Source organism: Caretta caretta, chromosome 20 (genome assembly GCF_965140235.1).
Source record: "Caretta caretta isolate rCarCar2 chromosome 20, rCarCar1.hap1, whole genome shotgun sequence".
Taxonomy (NCBI): Eukaryota; Metazoa; Chordata; order Testudines; family Cheloniidae; genus Caretta; species Caretta caretta.
This window is the reverse complement of record NC_134225.1, coordinates 1758808-1774698: the sequence shown is the minus strand read 5'-3', so window position 1 is coordinate 1774698 and position 15891 is coordinate 1758808. Positions and strand designations below refer to the sequence as shown.

Below are 15891 nucleotides of genomic sequence, written 5' to 3'. Positions count from 1 at the left end.
AGCCGCCGGTTCCGGGCTGCTGCTTTATAGCGCGGGGGGGAGGCTCCGCCCCCCCCGGCCGCCGGCCAGACCCCGGGAGCCCAGCCCCCCCCCCGAGTCCCCCCTCCCAGGACACGGTGGGTGGGGGGGTGTCAGCTATTGGATCCCGGGGCGGAGAAGTGGGGCTGGCGGAGGAGCTGGGTGAGTTTTGCTGCGGGGCGCAGGGACCTCCCAGGGACCTCCCAGAGGGGCTGGCTACCCCCCTTCCCCCTCTAACCACCGCGCCCCACGGACCTGCACATAGAACCCAGGAGTCCTGGCACCCACCATCCCCCCTCTAACCACCGCGCCCCACTGCCCCACGGACCTGCACATAGAACCCAGGAGTCCTGGCACCCACCATCCCCCCTCTAACCACCGCGCCCCACTGCCCCACGGACCTGCACATAGAACCCAGGAGTCCTGGCACCCACCATCCCCCCTCTAACCACCGCGCCCACTGCCCCACGGACCTGCACATAGAACCCAGGAGTCCTGGCACCCACCATCCCCCCTCTAACCACCGCGCCCCACTGCCCCACGGACCTGCACATAGAACCCAGGAGTCCTGGCACCCACCATCCCCCCCTCCCTAACCACCGCGCCCCACTGCCCCACGGACCTGCACATAGAACCCAGGAGTCCTGGCACCCACCATCCCCCCTCTAACCACCGCGCCCACTGCCCCACGGACCTGCACATAGAACCCAGGAGTCCTGGCACCCACCATCCCCCCTCTAACCACCGCGCCCACTGCCCCACGGACCTGCACATAGAACCCAGGAGTCCTGGCACCCACCATCCCCCCTCTAACCACCGCGCCCCACTGCCCCACGGACCTGCACATAGAACCCAGGAGTCCTGGCACCCACCATCCCCCCCTCCCTAACCACCGCGCCCCACTGCCCCACGGACCTGCACATAGAACCCAGGAGTCCTGGCACCCACCATCCCCCCCTCCCTAACCACCACACCCCACTGCCCCACGGACCTGCACATAGAACCCAGGAGTCCTGGCACCCACCATCCCCCCCTCCCTAACCACCGTGCCCCACTGCCCCACGGACCTGCACATAGAACCCAGGAGTCCTGGCACCCACCATCCCCCCCCTCCCTAACCACCGTGCCCCACTTCCCTCCCAGAGCTGGCAACAGAAGCCAGGGCTCTTAGCACCCCCCCCCCAGCCACTAGACCCCGCTCCACTTCCAGAGCGAGCGGGGGGGGGGGGGGGGGGAGAGAACCCAGCTGTCCTGCCCCCCTCTCCCCAGCTACAGCAGAGAGCAGCCCGGCATCAGCGGTGTTTAAACTCCCTGCATGACTGGCAGGGTGTTGGCTCCTTCCCCTGGGGGTGGGTCCGTGTCCAGGAGCCAGGCTGGGGGGTCTCATGCTGGGGTCACACACACAGGGCCAGAGCTGGCTGAGGACAGCACAATGGGGATGGAGCCTGGGGGTGCCCTGGGGGGCTTTGGTGAACGGGAACCCCCCCCCGCGGGTCAGGACTTCAGTGCTTTTACTGCCTTGCCCAGCCCAGCCAGACGTCTCCCCAGCGGCAGGGGCAGCTGGGTGGGTCCAGTCCCCACAGAGCTGGGCTCACGCCTCCAGCTCGCTTGCACACGCATCCCCCCACCTCCGCCCTCTCTGTTTGTGAGCCCCCCTGCAGCTGCCGCCGCAGCCCCCGGTGGGTCTCCTCCCGTGGGGCGGGGCAGGGGGGGCTGTTGTTTGGGGAGCAGGCGGCCCTGCCCCAGACAAGATACAGCCTGGCGCTGCCAGCCTGCCCTGCCTCAGCCAGCCGTCTCCGTCTGAGCCAGGCCCATCGCTGACAGCCAGACCCTCTCACGTGCCAGGGAGCCGGGGGGGCTGGGCAGGGATCTGCCCCCCCTTCCGCACCCAACCAGAGGGCACTGGGCAGAGCCACGCCCTGCAGCCCCAGAGCAGGACATGGCGTCTCTCACCTGTACTGTGACCCCTGGAGGGGGCGCGGCTCCAGCTCTCAGATGCTTGGTGGGGGGGGGGGGGGGGGCTGCTGCTGGTCGAACAGCAACCCCCCACCCCTCCACACACACAGGCTGCAGAGGGGTTGAGCAGCTCCAGGTCCCGTTCCGGATACAGCGGGACTCTTCCCTCTCCAGCCATGCAGCGCCCCCAGGATCAAGCAAAGCGGGGAGCTGAAGCTGTGGTGACCCTCCACCTCCCCCCGACTCCGCCTGTGGCCAACGAGTGGGAGTGGAGGCTGTAAACATTCCCCCCCCCTCGCATGCCATAACCCCCCCGTCAGCTCTCTCTGCTGCACCCCCTCCCATCTGGGGCAGGGGCAGAGCGGGGTGGCTGTGAGGTGCTGGGGAGGTGGATGTGGAGCAGCTGGGCCCGCCTGGCTCCGGGCTGTTGGGGGTAATGCAGCTGGATCTGCCTGATGGATCCTTCCCCTGCAAAGAGCTCCCAGCCCAGCCCACAGAGCCAGCCTGAAACAGCCCTGTCCCCCTACCGCCTCTGTGTCCCCGCTACCCACTGGCTCTCCCACCCCCCAGACGCCTCCGGCCTCACCGTTCCACCAGTCAATGACCCACCCGGCCAGCCCCACTGCAGGGCCCAGGCCTCCCCAGACACCCGGCCAGCCCCACTGCAGGGTGCAGCCTCTGCTCAGCCCTGTGTGGCGGGGAAGGGGACTTTGTCCTTGGCTGGGGCCCATCCACACCTCGCTTGCCCCAAGCTCCTTAGGGGATGAGGTGCAGTCCTGACTGAGGACCAAATTCTGGCCCCACCCCACAAGAGCCAATCAGTGTAGCCTCAAGCTATTAACATTGGCATAATGGAGCAGACCTGGGCAGGGAGCCAGGACTCCTGGGTTCTGTTTCCAGCTCTGCCACCAACCTACTGTGTGACCTTGGTGATGTCCTTTCCCTCCCATCCTTTGTCTGTCTAGCCTGTGCGTGGCCTGGGGCAGGGACTGTCTCACTCCTTGTCTGTGCAGCACCCAGCCCACCGGGGCTTCGCTCCCTCGTGCAGGCACGGCCGTGCTACGGATAATCACTATGGCCTGGGAACACGGCCCCCCATTGTGCCCCCTTTAACCCCGAGCACCGACTCCCAACATGTGGGGGGGGGCACAGTCCCATGTGCCCTGAGCAACATCCGGCAGCCCCTAGTCTTGTCACGGACCCCCTCCGCTTCCTGGCCTTCCTTCCCCCCACCCCCTACCTGTCTTGTGCAGGTGACCAAGAAGTCGGTTTTCCCATGGGGCGGGGCCAGTGCTCACCCCCAGTGACTAGTTCTCCTGCATCCCTGATCATGAGCCACAGGGTGGGGGAGGGAAAAGCTTTTCTTGGCCCAGTCCCTGCTGGGGAGGGAGACGAGCTTTGGAGCCGCTCAGCGGGCTGCGCAGACAGACGATACTGGGCTAATGGCCTTTAAATGGCCCCTGAGCGCCCGACTGGCTTCTTCTTGATGAGCATTTCCCTGCCAGGCCATGGTCACTGGGCTGTTTCCCCTCCCCCACGGCTGAAGATTTATCGGGGGGGGGGGCGGTGCAGCAGCTTACGGGAAGCATAAACCGTTTTGTGTCTGTGCCCAGGGACCTCGAGGCCTCGTGAAGAGGAGAGTGAGGGAGACGTCAGCCAGTGGCGTTGGATTTCCAGTCTCAGCAGATCCAGCACTTGGCTGCAGCCCGACCCGTGCGGGGAGGGGAAGGGAGGGGCTCCTTGGCGAGGCAGCTGCTGACTTGAACCCCATTTCCGAAGGACAAGGCTCTGCTTTGGAGGTAGCCAGAGAGAGATCTCAGCTCAAAGGGATTCCTGGCAGAACGGAGCCGGGTGGATGGGGCTCTTGGCCCCGTTGGGGTCAATCTGGTGCAATCTCTGGTCTCACCCTGGCTTCATGTCAGGACCAGGGCAGCATCTGGTCCCATTTGTATCTCTCTCCTTCCCTGGGTTATTAATGTCACCTGAGCTGATTAGAAGGAGAACATTTTCCTAAGGGGTTTAGGAGCTAGGGCCAGATTTCTAAAGATCTTTAGGTGTCTAAGGCGCCCATTGGGACTCACAGAACACCTAGGAGAGTTAGGAACCTAACTGCCATCAACTTTCAATGAGACTCAGGCTCCTAAGTGCCTCAGTGACTTTTGAAAAGGGGACTTAGGCACTTTTGGAAATTTCACCCAGCAGGACTTTCCAGCATCGTCCTCGTCTGCACCAAACTTTCCAAAACCAGCCCTTGGCTTGGCTGTGGCATCAGGCTTCACAAGTCCGGCCTCCAAACTTCAGGAGATCCGCTTCAAACCCCTGAGATTTAAAATATCATAAAGGTGCGGCTCTGCTCACTGGCCGCCTGGTTCCTTAGAGTCCTGTCTTCCCCTTTCTCCACCCCACAGATGTGAGGGCTTGCAAGTTGCTTTTATTAAATCATCGTAATGAGGAAAGGAGAGGTTCTCGCAGGAGGCCATGACCCTGGCAGGTGGGTCTTCAGGAGAAACCTCCAGTATCACAAGTTAAAATCGTGAGAGTTGGTGACACTGATTTTGAGAGGCTTCAGAGTAGCAGCCTTGTTAGTCTGTATCTGCAAAAAGAAAAGGAAAACTTGTGGCACCTTAGAGACTAAGCTCTCTGGGGTGGGGCCTGCTGCTTTGTTCTGTGTTTAGCAGTGCCTGGGGCCATGGGCGGGGGCGGGGGCTGGGGCTTAGGGTTAGGGTTATACAGCCATACAGCTTGATAACTTGAGATGGCTGGGGCCAGGCGCCTGCAGCCCCATTGATTCTTCCCCGCCCCAGAGCTTAGCACCACTTAAAACCAGCCCCCATTCTGCGGGGAGCTCCCCGAGGGGTGCGCTTGGGCCTGCATGGAGCATCCTTCAGGATCAGCATCCTATTTGGGCACCAAAATATTGATTTAGATGCCCAGCTTCGGCCAGGGATTTCTCTGCCCCAAGGAGCCCGGATTGGTCAGTTTTGTGTTGTGGCTCTGGTCAGTTTCCTCTTCTCCTGCAGGGCTGCTCCCAGTAGGGGAGGGGATGTCTTACCTGCTGGCTGGGACTGGGTAGCTAAGGGTTGAACCCAAAGCCCCTGAAAATTGTTCTGTACAAGGGAAAGTTTGTTAAAACTCGATTAAATCGGGCGGGGGGGGTGGATGGGGATGGATGGCTAGATAGATAGAGGGGGTGGATGGGGATAGATAGACGGGATGGATGGACGGATGGGGATAGATAGAGGGGGTGGATGGATAGAGGGGGTGGATTGGGATGGATGGGGATAGATGGGATGGATAGACAGACGGTGGATGGGGATGGGTGGATGGATAGAGGGGGTGTACAGGAATAGATAGAGGGGGTGTACAGAAATAGATAGAGGGGGTGGATGGGGATAGATAGAGGGGGTGTACAGGAATAAACAGATGGAGTGGATGGGGATGGGTGGATGGATAAATCAATATTTTAAAATCTGCTTCAGTGATTTGGGCTCCCAGTTCTCAGGCAACTGGGAACAATCTCAGCCATCAGAGTAGCAGCCGTGTTAGTCTGTATCTGCGAAAAGAACAGGAGGACTTGTGGCACCTTAGAGACTAACAAATTTATTAGAGCATAAGCTTTTGTGGGCTAAAACCCACTTCATCGGATGCCTAGAATGAAACAGAGAGTAAGAAGATAGATATACATACAGAGAACTTGGAAGGGTGGAAGTTGCCAGACCAACTCAAGAGGCTAATTAATTAAGAGGAGCTATTTCAGCCATGTTCATTTATCTCTTCACTATTTACAAGAGCCAGATTCTGCCCCAAGCGCCGCCCCCCTCCCCCGGGTCAGGCGATGACTGCGTCACACAATCCACAGCCCCTTGTCTCCCCCCCCACCCCTCGGACCCAGTGGCCCGATCCCAAGGTCCATGAGTCCGACAGAAGAACCCTCGTTAACTGCAGTGGCCTTTGGGTCCGGCCCCAGACACGACCCACGTCCTTTCCGTAGGGGCCTTGGCACCAGACTGGTCTGTAGGCATTTCCAGAGCAGCACCATGGGCACTGAAGTCCCCATCTGTCCCCACAGTGGGTCCAGGCCAGGCAGCAGCTCCCCCCACGCTCCAACTTTGACCCAGGGCCCTCAGCCTACGCAGCCAGTCAGGTCTGGGTTAATGAGGGGGCCAGTCCATGCTGAGAACCCGTGAACTCACTGCATGGGGAGGGGGGGGTCTCTGAGGAGGCCAGTCACTGCCCCTGGGCAGGATTGGAATTGGCCACCTCAAGGCAAAAGGCTCCATAACCCCATTCCAGGGGGCCCAGGCCTGTTTGTTGGATCATATTAAAGAAGTTCTGTATTAAAATCACAAATGAGTTTGAGTCCCCATAGTTTAAATTCCAGGGTATTACTAATTAAGAGGTCTCTTGGTTTTTGGTACTGTTTCTCTCCCACAATGTGTGAAACTTGCAAGCTGCTAATTTTAGTATTACATTCTAAGACAGAGTCTGTTCTCAAAGCAATTCACACAGAGAGAGACTCAAAGCAATACTCTGTAACAACAGAAACAGCACCCAGAGACTCCCCGCCCTTTTGTTGTATTCATCTTGCTTTGTTAACAATTGTGATTAAAATAGAGATAGAGGATGTATGTGGATGGACGCTTGGTGTGGATAATAACTGAATGATCAGGGAGGTGCCAGCCTAAGAATCCGGTGTCCATCGGCTGAAGAAGGCGTCAAGTGGAAATAACCAGAGGACCCCGGAGGGCAGACTAGAATCCACCCAACAGCCTCAAGGATGGGAGACCCAAAGAACAAGATCACATCTGGCAGCACGGAGCCGTCAGGAATGTGCCATCCGCTGATTGATTCAGCAACAGCATGATGAAGCAATTCCATAGACTGGCCCAGGAAGAAATTCCTACAAAAATGGACCTGGCCAGTGGCTGGTAACTACGATAATAACCTTGCAGAACGTGTGTGTGTGAATGAATGAATGTGAGAATAAATGGAATGTTATCGCTGTAACTAACTGCTTACTAGGATTCTTTCTGTATTCACAATAAATGTGGTATTTTGCCTTTTCCCCTTTAAGATGATCCTGCTGGTTTTTATTTTATTGGATATCATGTTGGGTGTCTCAGTCCTGCAGCATGAGGCTCCCCCCCATGGCTTTGTCTTCCCTTCACGCCATTCTTCCCCCACCCCCTTCACTCAGGTGGGACCATTTGCCGTGGGAACCAAGTGACACCCCCCTTCCCTGACAGCACCGCCCATCCCCTGGACTGTGAGACAACACGGAGGGAATGGGGGGAGCCTGCAAACCCCACAGCTAGAGCTGGAGAGGGGGCACCCACCCCTTTGGGGCCACAGATAAAGGGGGATGGGGGCCTATGCCTGATGGCCTGCATGGGGACCCCCTCACCCCACAGTGCAGCACAAACCCCAGCAGTCTTGGTTTAAGAGCCAGGGGGCCACTGGTTAAAATCCAACCCCCCCACCACACAGGGACTGTGCTGCACCCCAGAAGGAGCTGCATTTCCCTGGTGCAAAAGGCCTGGGGCACTCCCAGGGTGGGAACACACAGAGCAGCTCTCAAGGTCCCCCGCACTCTTTAGGGAGGAGAAATCAGCCCCAGCATTCACTCCAGTGCCTCTCGGACAATGAGCTGAGTCCCCCCTGCCCCCCCATCCAACACCACACGTTCCCCCTCCTCCCCAGTTGAAATTCCAGGCAGGAAAATCCTGCCCAGGTTCCACCGCCCGAGAATCCCCCAGGTGCAGATCAGAACTGAGCGCCCGGCGCTGGCAGCAGGGAAGGATCCATCAGGCCCCCCAGCTCGGTGGCCCTGGCAGCTAGCATTTGTTGTCCCTCCCAGGGGTTCCAGCCCCCTCCCGCCAGCTCATTACCTAGCCAGTCTGCTTGGTACCTGCTGGGTCTGCCACAAAGCGGGGCCGGGGAGCCATCACTGGGGCTGCAGGTGCCTGGGTGGAAGCCTGCCAAATAGCCCCCGCTGTGGACCGGGAGCGGCAAGGGGTCCCCTTCGCAATCCCAGCACGGCATCACCTCTCTCTAGCACAGGGGCTCTGACCACTCAGCACCCTTAGAGCACCCTCCACCCCCAACAAACAAAGGGAGTGGGACAACCCCCCGGCTTCTCCTGCTCCAGGGTGACATCGGGTGAGGCATTTGCCCTGCCCCTGCAGTGTACGTGGGGCAGGGGCCCCCTGCTGTCTCCTCCCCCAGCCATTTTAGGGGTGAAGCAGCCCAAAGAAGGGGCCCTGCAGGACACAACCTTCAGCCAGCTGCCAAGGAAGAAACACTGCAAGCAGCACCCTAGGCCTCGGGGGTGATTGCACCTTGTTCCTCTGGGCATCCCAGTGCCCATCCTGCAACAGCCATCCTGGGCTCCCCCCAGTCCAGACCCACAGCCCCCCACAGCTCTGCCACTGCCCCTCAACCTGACTGCAGCCCCCACGACCACCACCATGGGCTCCCCCCTCAGTCCAGCCTCCTGTGACTGCCACACTGGGCTTCCCCCAGAGCTTTACCAGTGCCCCTCAGTCCAGACCCACAACCCCCTGTGAGCACCACCCTGGACTCCCCCCACAGTCCAGCCCACAGGCCCCTGCAACTGCCACCCTGGAGAGAAGAGAAAGGGCCACCCCACCCCAGTGACTGGCCAGTGTCAGCTGTTACCAGCCCCTGCTGGGCCATATGACAGTCCCATCCCTTGCTCCCCCTTCTCCTTGGGGAGCTGCTGGCTTCAAGCTGAAATGTCTCTGGGGCAGGAGTCTCTACCCCCCCGCTCACAGTGGGTCTGCTCCCCAGGGCTCACAGAGGGGAGCCAGCCCCTACAGCCAGGGGAGCAGACAGGCCGAGTAACATGGTGCCATTTGCACAGCCAGGAGCTGACAGCATCTTAGCAGGACATTTAAACTAGCAGGAGGGGGTGTCCCCCTGCCCTTGCCAGGCTGGGGCCAGCAGGCCTGAGCCCATGCCAGCCTCCCCCTTGGTGTCTCTGCAGCCTGCTGCCATTTTCTCCCAGGAGCTGGCCCAACAGCAGCTGCCGCCTGGTGCTGGGGGAGGCGGATGCCAGGGGCTGTCTGGAGGGAAACTGCCATGGTCAGGGACACTGGGAAATCCAGCCCAGCTATGGTACTGACACAGAAAAGCATAATCCAAACCGAACTGCGGGGGCCAGTCCTCACCCACCATCTGCTGCTTTATTGGCCAGCCTGGCCCTTCTCCCCCCGCACGGCTCCCCACTCAGGGGAAACTGAGGCACAAAGTCCTGGCCCCACTCAGTGCATGGGAGTAGTTAGGACACAGGGATGGGGCAAGGACCCTTGCATGCTGCTGAATAGGGGTTGAAAGGGAAGGGCTCAGTGAGTGGTCAGCATAGGGCTGCACTATCCCTACCTGTGCCCAGGCTTCCTCCAGGACTACAGAAGGGAGAAAACTTCCCTGTTAAGTGGCGGTGACCCTCAGAGCCCTGGATGGAGCTCAGGGGGAGGCATTAATACTGGGTGCAGATAGTCCAGAGCAATCTCCCGCTCCAATAGGTCCAGGCAGCTAGATGGACTGCAGCCATTCCCGGGAAGAACGGGAGGCAGGATGCCTGGGTTCCCTCACCAGGGTGTGCCTGGTTCCTTTGAGCAGGACAGGCAGCTGCACACGAGAGCCTGTACAAGAGCAGTCAGGCTGCTGGATCTCTGGCTGGGTTCAGCTTCTGCCCCCCATCCTGCTGGCATGAGCCAGGGGCTCCCCAGGCCAGGCACTGGGCAGTTTGCCCCATGCCTAGCACCTGCCCCATGCCTGGCAGGGCCTGGCCACCCCAGGCCAAGAATGAAGTTCTGCCCAGTGCCTGCATGGCAGGCTAGGAGCTGCTTGGACTGGGCTGTGGTGGGGACAGGTCGCACTCTTGTGCCCAGCTGTATGAGCAAGGGGGGTCCTGTCCCCTGCACAGCACACAGGGAGGTCTCTGCCACCCAGGAGGCCATGGTGGAGTCAGACACCCCCTGCCCCCAAGTTGTGGCAGATGGGAGCTGGATGAGTGTCTCTGGGAGAGGCAGGAAGCTACAGCAAGTGCCTGGTCACCATAACAGCACTTTTACCCCTCAGCAGGGCTCCAGCCCATGCCAAGTGGCTTCAGTGAATCGCTGAAGCGGGACCGGGGCACTGCTCCGATGCAGCGGCTTGGTCACGGGCTGAGGGTCCCAGGCCAGTGTTCAGCTTGGCGAGGAGTGGAGAACAGCCCCACCCCCCTCCCATTCAATAGCTGCTCCTCATTAAGCCTGCCCTGGCCCACCCGAGGGCCGAGCCAGAGCTCCGCTGAAGGAGAGTAAACGAGACGGTCCAAGTAGGAAGAGCACTTTTAATGACTACAGGACACTGGAGAGTTTTACAGTAACAGAGAGAACAGAATGAAGTGACAGCACAGGGAAGAGACAGGACCGGTTAATACTCTTCTCCTTCATCCTCGCCCTCCACACTATCCGCCCCCACCTCTTCGTAATCCTTCTCTAGGGCAGCCATGTCCTCCCGAGCCTCCGAGAATTCGCCTTCCTCCATCCCCTCCCCTACGTACCAGTGAACAAAGGCACGCTTGGCGTACATCAGGTCAAACTTGTGGTCCAGACGAGCCCAGGCCTCGGCAACGGCTGTGGTGTTGCTGAGCATGCATACGGCCCGCTGCACCTTGGCCAGGTCACCGCCAGGAACCACAGTGGGGGGCTGGTAGTTGATACCAACCTTGAAGCCAGTTGGGCACCAGTCCACAAACTGGATGCTGCGCTTGGTTTTGATGGTGGCAATAGCAGCATTGACATCTTTGGGCACCACGTCCCCACGGTACAAGAGGCAGCAGGCCATGTATTTCCCGTGGCGGGGGTCACATTTCACCATCTGGTTGGCTGGCTCAAAGCAAGCGTTTGTGATCTCTGCTACAGTCAGCTGCTCATGGTAAGCTTTCTCAGCAGAGATGACCGGGGCATAGGTGGCCAGAGGGAAGTGGATACGGGGGTAGGGCACCAAGTTGGTCTGGAACTCTGTCAGATCTACATTCAGGGCACCATCGAATCGGAGGGAGGCGGTGATGGAGGACACGATCTGGCTAATAAGACGGTTCAGGTTGGTGTAGGTGGGGCGCTCAATGTCCAGGTTCCTGCGGCAGATGTCATAGATGGCCTCGTTGTCTACCATGAAGGCGCAGTCAGAGTGCTCCAGGGTGGTGTGGGTGGTCAGGATGGAGTTGTAGGGCTCCACCACTGCGGTGGAGACCTGAGGAGCGGGGTAGATGGAGAACTCCAGCTTGGACTTCTTGCCATAGTCGACGGAGAGACGCTCCATCAGCAGGGAGGTGAACCCAGAACCAGTGCCACCTCCAAAGCTGTGGAAGACCAGGAAGCCCTGGAGACCGGTGCACTGGTCGGCCTGTTAGAAGAAAGTCATTACAAGCTGCCTCCGGAACCTGCACTGAGATCCTGGTCACACAAGCCTTGCTCGTGCCAGGCCCTGACCCAGGCCATCTTGGCCAGCTCTGCTCTTTGATCAAGTACAGTTTGGTTTCTCACCCGCCCCCGCTGGGACAGGAGCATCTGCTCCTGATGAGCCTTTTGGCCACAAGACTGACAGCTGGTCCCCCACCCTCAGTGGGTTCGGTGCTCTAGACAGCACCCTCAGCCAGACCCACCCAAGGAACCCACAGCGATGTCACTGCTTGGAGACAGCAGCTCTTCCAGAGCCGAGTCTTTCGCCCCCAACCGCCTACTACCAGTGATTGTCTGCCTGGTGAAGAGGGTGGAGACTGAGGTAGTTCCCCTCCAGTGTCACACAGGGGCAGAGGGCCCCCCCCACCCCCATGGAAGTGGGGTAGGACAGGCAGCTGTGAGAACGAGCCAGTCAGGAAGGTGAGAAGTCGTAAAGGCTGAAACCAAGCAGGCAAATAAGCCTGTCTGCTCTGTTCATGCCCTGCCCCATGGGGGGCCAGTCTGTTCCAACCCCACACTAAATCCAAGACTCCCAATATCTGCATAACATGGGTGCAGACCCGCCCCCACATCCCTCCCTTCACCAGCACGCTCACTCCATTGTCCTAGCCATCTAGGACACAGGCCCTCAGCCCCTCCCTGCTCTGCTGCTGAACGGGGAGAAGGGTTCGCTCCCGTCCGGAACAGGAGACATTTGCTAGGAAGCCAATTCAGGTAGAACAGGGGTTGGCACATATACGCATCAGCACTGTTCTGCTGCCAAGGCTGGACCACAGACAATGCTGTGGGCACACCCCAGATTGGCCTCACTGGGCAGAGACTCACTCACCAGCTTCCGGATTCTGTCGAGAACCAGGTCGATGATCTCCTTGCCAATGGTGTAGTGCCCACGGGCATAGTTGTTGGCAGCATCTTCCTTGCCGGTGATGAGCTGCTCAGGGTGGAAGAGCTGGCGGTAGGTTCCAGTGCGCACTTCATCTGGGGAGGGAAGAAGAGTTAGCATTAGGCGCCTTCTCCATGGAGATCGCAGGAACACGAGGCTCAGGACTCTACTCCAGGGAGCCCAGAACTCACCTATGACTGTTGGCTCCAAGTCCACAAAGACGGCTCTGGGGACGTGCTTGCCAGCGCCCGTCTCACTGAAGAAGGTGTTGAAGGAGTCGTCTCCTCCGCCGATGGTCTTGTCACTGGGCATCTGGCCATCAGGCTGGATCCCATGTTCCAGGCAGTAGAGCTCCCAGCAGGCATTGCCGATCTGGACACCAGCCTGGCCGACGTGGATAGAGATGCACTCACGCTGCGGGGAGAAAGGGACATTGAGCAGCCTGGCTGGGGGTGGTTTTGCACACAGTGTCACCAGCTGATCATGGGGCATGATGGTGCAAGATTAAACCCAGGGTTGTGAGTTCAATCCTTGAGGGGGCCATTTGGGATCTGGGGCAAAAGTTGGGGATTGGTCCTGCTTTGAGCAGGGGGTTGGACTAGATGACCTCCCGAGGTCCCTTCCAACCCTGAGATTCTATGATTAGAAAGATTAGATTTACAAATGAGGCACATGACCCGCAGTGCAAACACCTCCAGGAAAGTCTCTAGGCCAGAGAGGAGCCAAGAGGAAGCCCCCCAGCAGGAAAGGAGCTGGCCCTGACAGGATTGTGGCCAGCCAATTACCACTCCCCCGGGGTGGGAAGAGTATGCTATGACTGTTAAGGAACCATTTCTTTAGCCAAGGCATCTATCAGAACACACACACGGCTCCCGAACCAGGCCAGACAAGGGTTTTCCCCAACCACATCAGCTCAGAGAAGCCACATTACAGGCTGGCTGGGTGCCTGAAAGCAGCTAGTCAAGGCAGCTCTGGCTTGCAGAGTCAAAGCAGATTTGACCCAAAATCAGACATGTGATGAGGCAGCAAGTTCTCAGCTGCAGCCTAGTCGCTGAAGTGTTGCTTCCCTGGGTCCCACCAGTTTGTATACCCGCAGGCCAGCCTCCAGCTCCAGGGAACATTCCTGATGGGCCCCATGGAAACATGCAAATTCCTCCTTTCAGTCCCTGATCCATGGCTTCCCAGCGATTGTGTAACCCTCACTGAGCTAATTCAGCCTCTGCTTCAGTCCTATTCTTTCAATAGAAGGCCCTTTTTCCCCTTTAAGCCAGATTAAACCAGCAAGCTCCAGCCATCTGACTCATGGAAAAACATGCCAGATAAGCAGCCACAAAAGCTGTAATTTGAAGGGCTGTGGTCAGCCGGTTTTAACCCCATAGGGGAGGCCGCACTGCACCTTGGCGAGTCTAGCCAGAGCACAGCCAGCCGCAAGGTCTGGAAAACGGCTTCTCTTTTCCTAAAAAGTTGTTAAAGTGGCCAGAAATTCCAGCCGAAGCAGAGATTTGGCTGCCCCCCAGGGAAGCCAAGGGACTGAACTTGTCGGAGCCCATGGAAACGTCCCACAAGCATCTCTGAAACATTTGAAACGTTGTCTCTAAGTGTTTCCTCTCCATATTCGCGGCCACAGGGCTTCTGAGGCGGTCCCTGCTGAAATGCAGGCTGGCACCTGACTAAGGCTTCGCAGGGCACAAACCCTAATCCTCCTCCCCAGGGGTAGGAAAACCTTCTCCTCCTTACAGAGGGCAAACGGAGGCACCCAGAAGTCAGGAGAGCTGGCAAAGGCTATGTTGCCATTCGCTGTTGGAAGCCCCTCAGGTCACTTGAAATGGCCATTTAGGGCCATCGACTTCTAAAATGAAGTCACCCCTAGCCCCGCTGAAGCGCTGACTAATGCGGGCCACGGGCCAGGCCCTTCGCTATCCCAGGCCCATTGTGACCCTGGCTGAATCGGAGCATTACTCACCCCCTGACTGCTCCAAGCAAGGCGCTCAGGCCCGGCAGCCTGCGCATCACCACAGGGGCAGGTCCCCGGGGCGGGGCGCAGACCCAGGAGAGAGCACTGGCCTCCCATGCATGGGGGGCAGGATATTTGCATGCTCCTGAATATTGTACCCAGGACCAACGGGGCCAGCCTAATCCCTCTCCAACCGGCATCACTTCCTCTTGCCAGCCCCGCTTTCACTACTCCCTCCTATCTCACCTTGACCGAGCCCTGGTTTGCCTCTCTGCCCTCAGGGCATCTTCCCAGCCCCTTCCGACGGGGCCAACCCGAAAGTCACTTGCCGCTGCGGGTTACAGCTTCCGTTCACACGGCACCAGCTGTCTACCCCGTGGCCGCTAGCTCCGAGGGCCAGGGCCCCGGTCTCTGGGGCCACCATGGCCTAGCAGAAGCGGCTGGAAAGCCAGGCTCCGGTGTCCTGGGCCCAGCAGGGAGCGGGCAGGACTCCTGGGTCCGATTCTCAAGGGTGGCCGCAGGAGTGGATTCGCACTATCCCTGTCTGTAACTGTGGGGGGGTCGGTCCCCCATCACTGTGAAGAGACCCCCCCCCCCGCAGTGAAACACGTGGCCAGGCGTTATACCCGCCTGCGAGCGCAAAGACCAGCAATAACGCCCGGTTCCAGGGCGCTCCTGTCTGCAGGGCCCCAGCCCGGGGCAGATCCGAGCCTGGCCCGCCCCGGAGAACTCCCGCCAGGCACCAGCTCCCCCCCCCGGGGCCGATCCGACCCGGCCGCAGGGCAGCGAGCTCGCCCCCCCCAAGCGAGCTTCCGCCTCCGGCCGAGCTCGGCCCGCCCCCGCTTCCCTCGGCACGCCCCGCGTGGCGCAGCAAGAAGCCGAGGGCGCGGCCCGGGGATGCTCCGGAGCCCGGGGGGGGCCCGCGCTGGGCCCCCCCCCCAAGGTCAGGGGCGCGGCGGGGCCAGGCGCGGCGAGTGGGGCCCACGCGTGCTTGGGGCCCCGGAGTCGCTGCAGCCGGTGCGCCCCCCCCCCCCCGGCATGCCGAGCTGCGGCTGCCCCAGGGCGCCCCCCACCCACCAGCCCGCCCCCTCCCCACGCGGCCCGCCCAGCCCCATCGCGCCCCTCCCCCACACTTTGCCCCCCAGCTCCCTTCCAGCCGCCCCCCACAGTGCGCACGGTCCCGCGTGGAAGGCTCGCCGCGGGGGACTCGAACCCGGGGCCCGCACTCACCATGACTGTGGGGTGGCAGCGGCGTCTCTCACTATCCGACCCTTTAGGGAGTCTCCAGTGAGAAGAAGTTTGGGCAGCCCCGCGGGCGGGGCCTTATATACCCGAGGGGGCGGGGCTAAGGGTGAAGGGGCGGGGAGATAGGTGTGTCCCCCCTCAACGCCCCGCCCCTCGCCTAAGCCCCGCCCCCAAGGTGTCCTGATTGGCAGGTTCGAAAGTTTGAACTCGCACGCAGTGGATGACGGACGCAGAGTGGAATGTGGAGGGGGGAGGGAGGCTGGGGGATGGGCTGGGGGGCCATGGGGGTGGGAGAGATGGGGGAGGGGCTGGGGGGGCACATGGGAGTGGGGATGATGGGGGATGGCATGGGGGAGGGGTTGGGG

At 60.1% G+C, this 15891-nt stretch overlaps 1 protein-coding gene across 1 annotated transcript; it reads right to left on the bottom strand.

Annotated features, from left to right (window-relative positions):
• Positions 1-10316: 10316 nt before the first annotated feature.
• Positions 10317-15616, bottom strand: LOC125627451 (tubulin alpha-1C chain). The gene is made up of 4 exons (XM_048831570.2): positions 15512-15616; positions 12519-12741; positions 12274-12422; positions 10317-11388 (listed from the first exon to the last, which is right to left on the bottom strand). Exons 1-4 carry the CDS (start codon positions 15512-15514, stop codon positions 10414-10416), a joined length of 1350 nt encoding a protein of 449 aa, XP_048687527.1. The 5' UTR covers positions 15515-15616; the 3' UTR covers positions 10317-10413.
• Between the last annotated feature and the right edge of the window lie 275 nt (positions 15617-15891).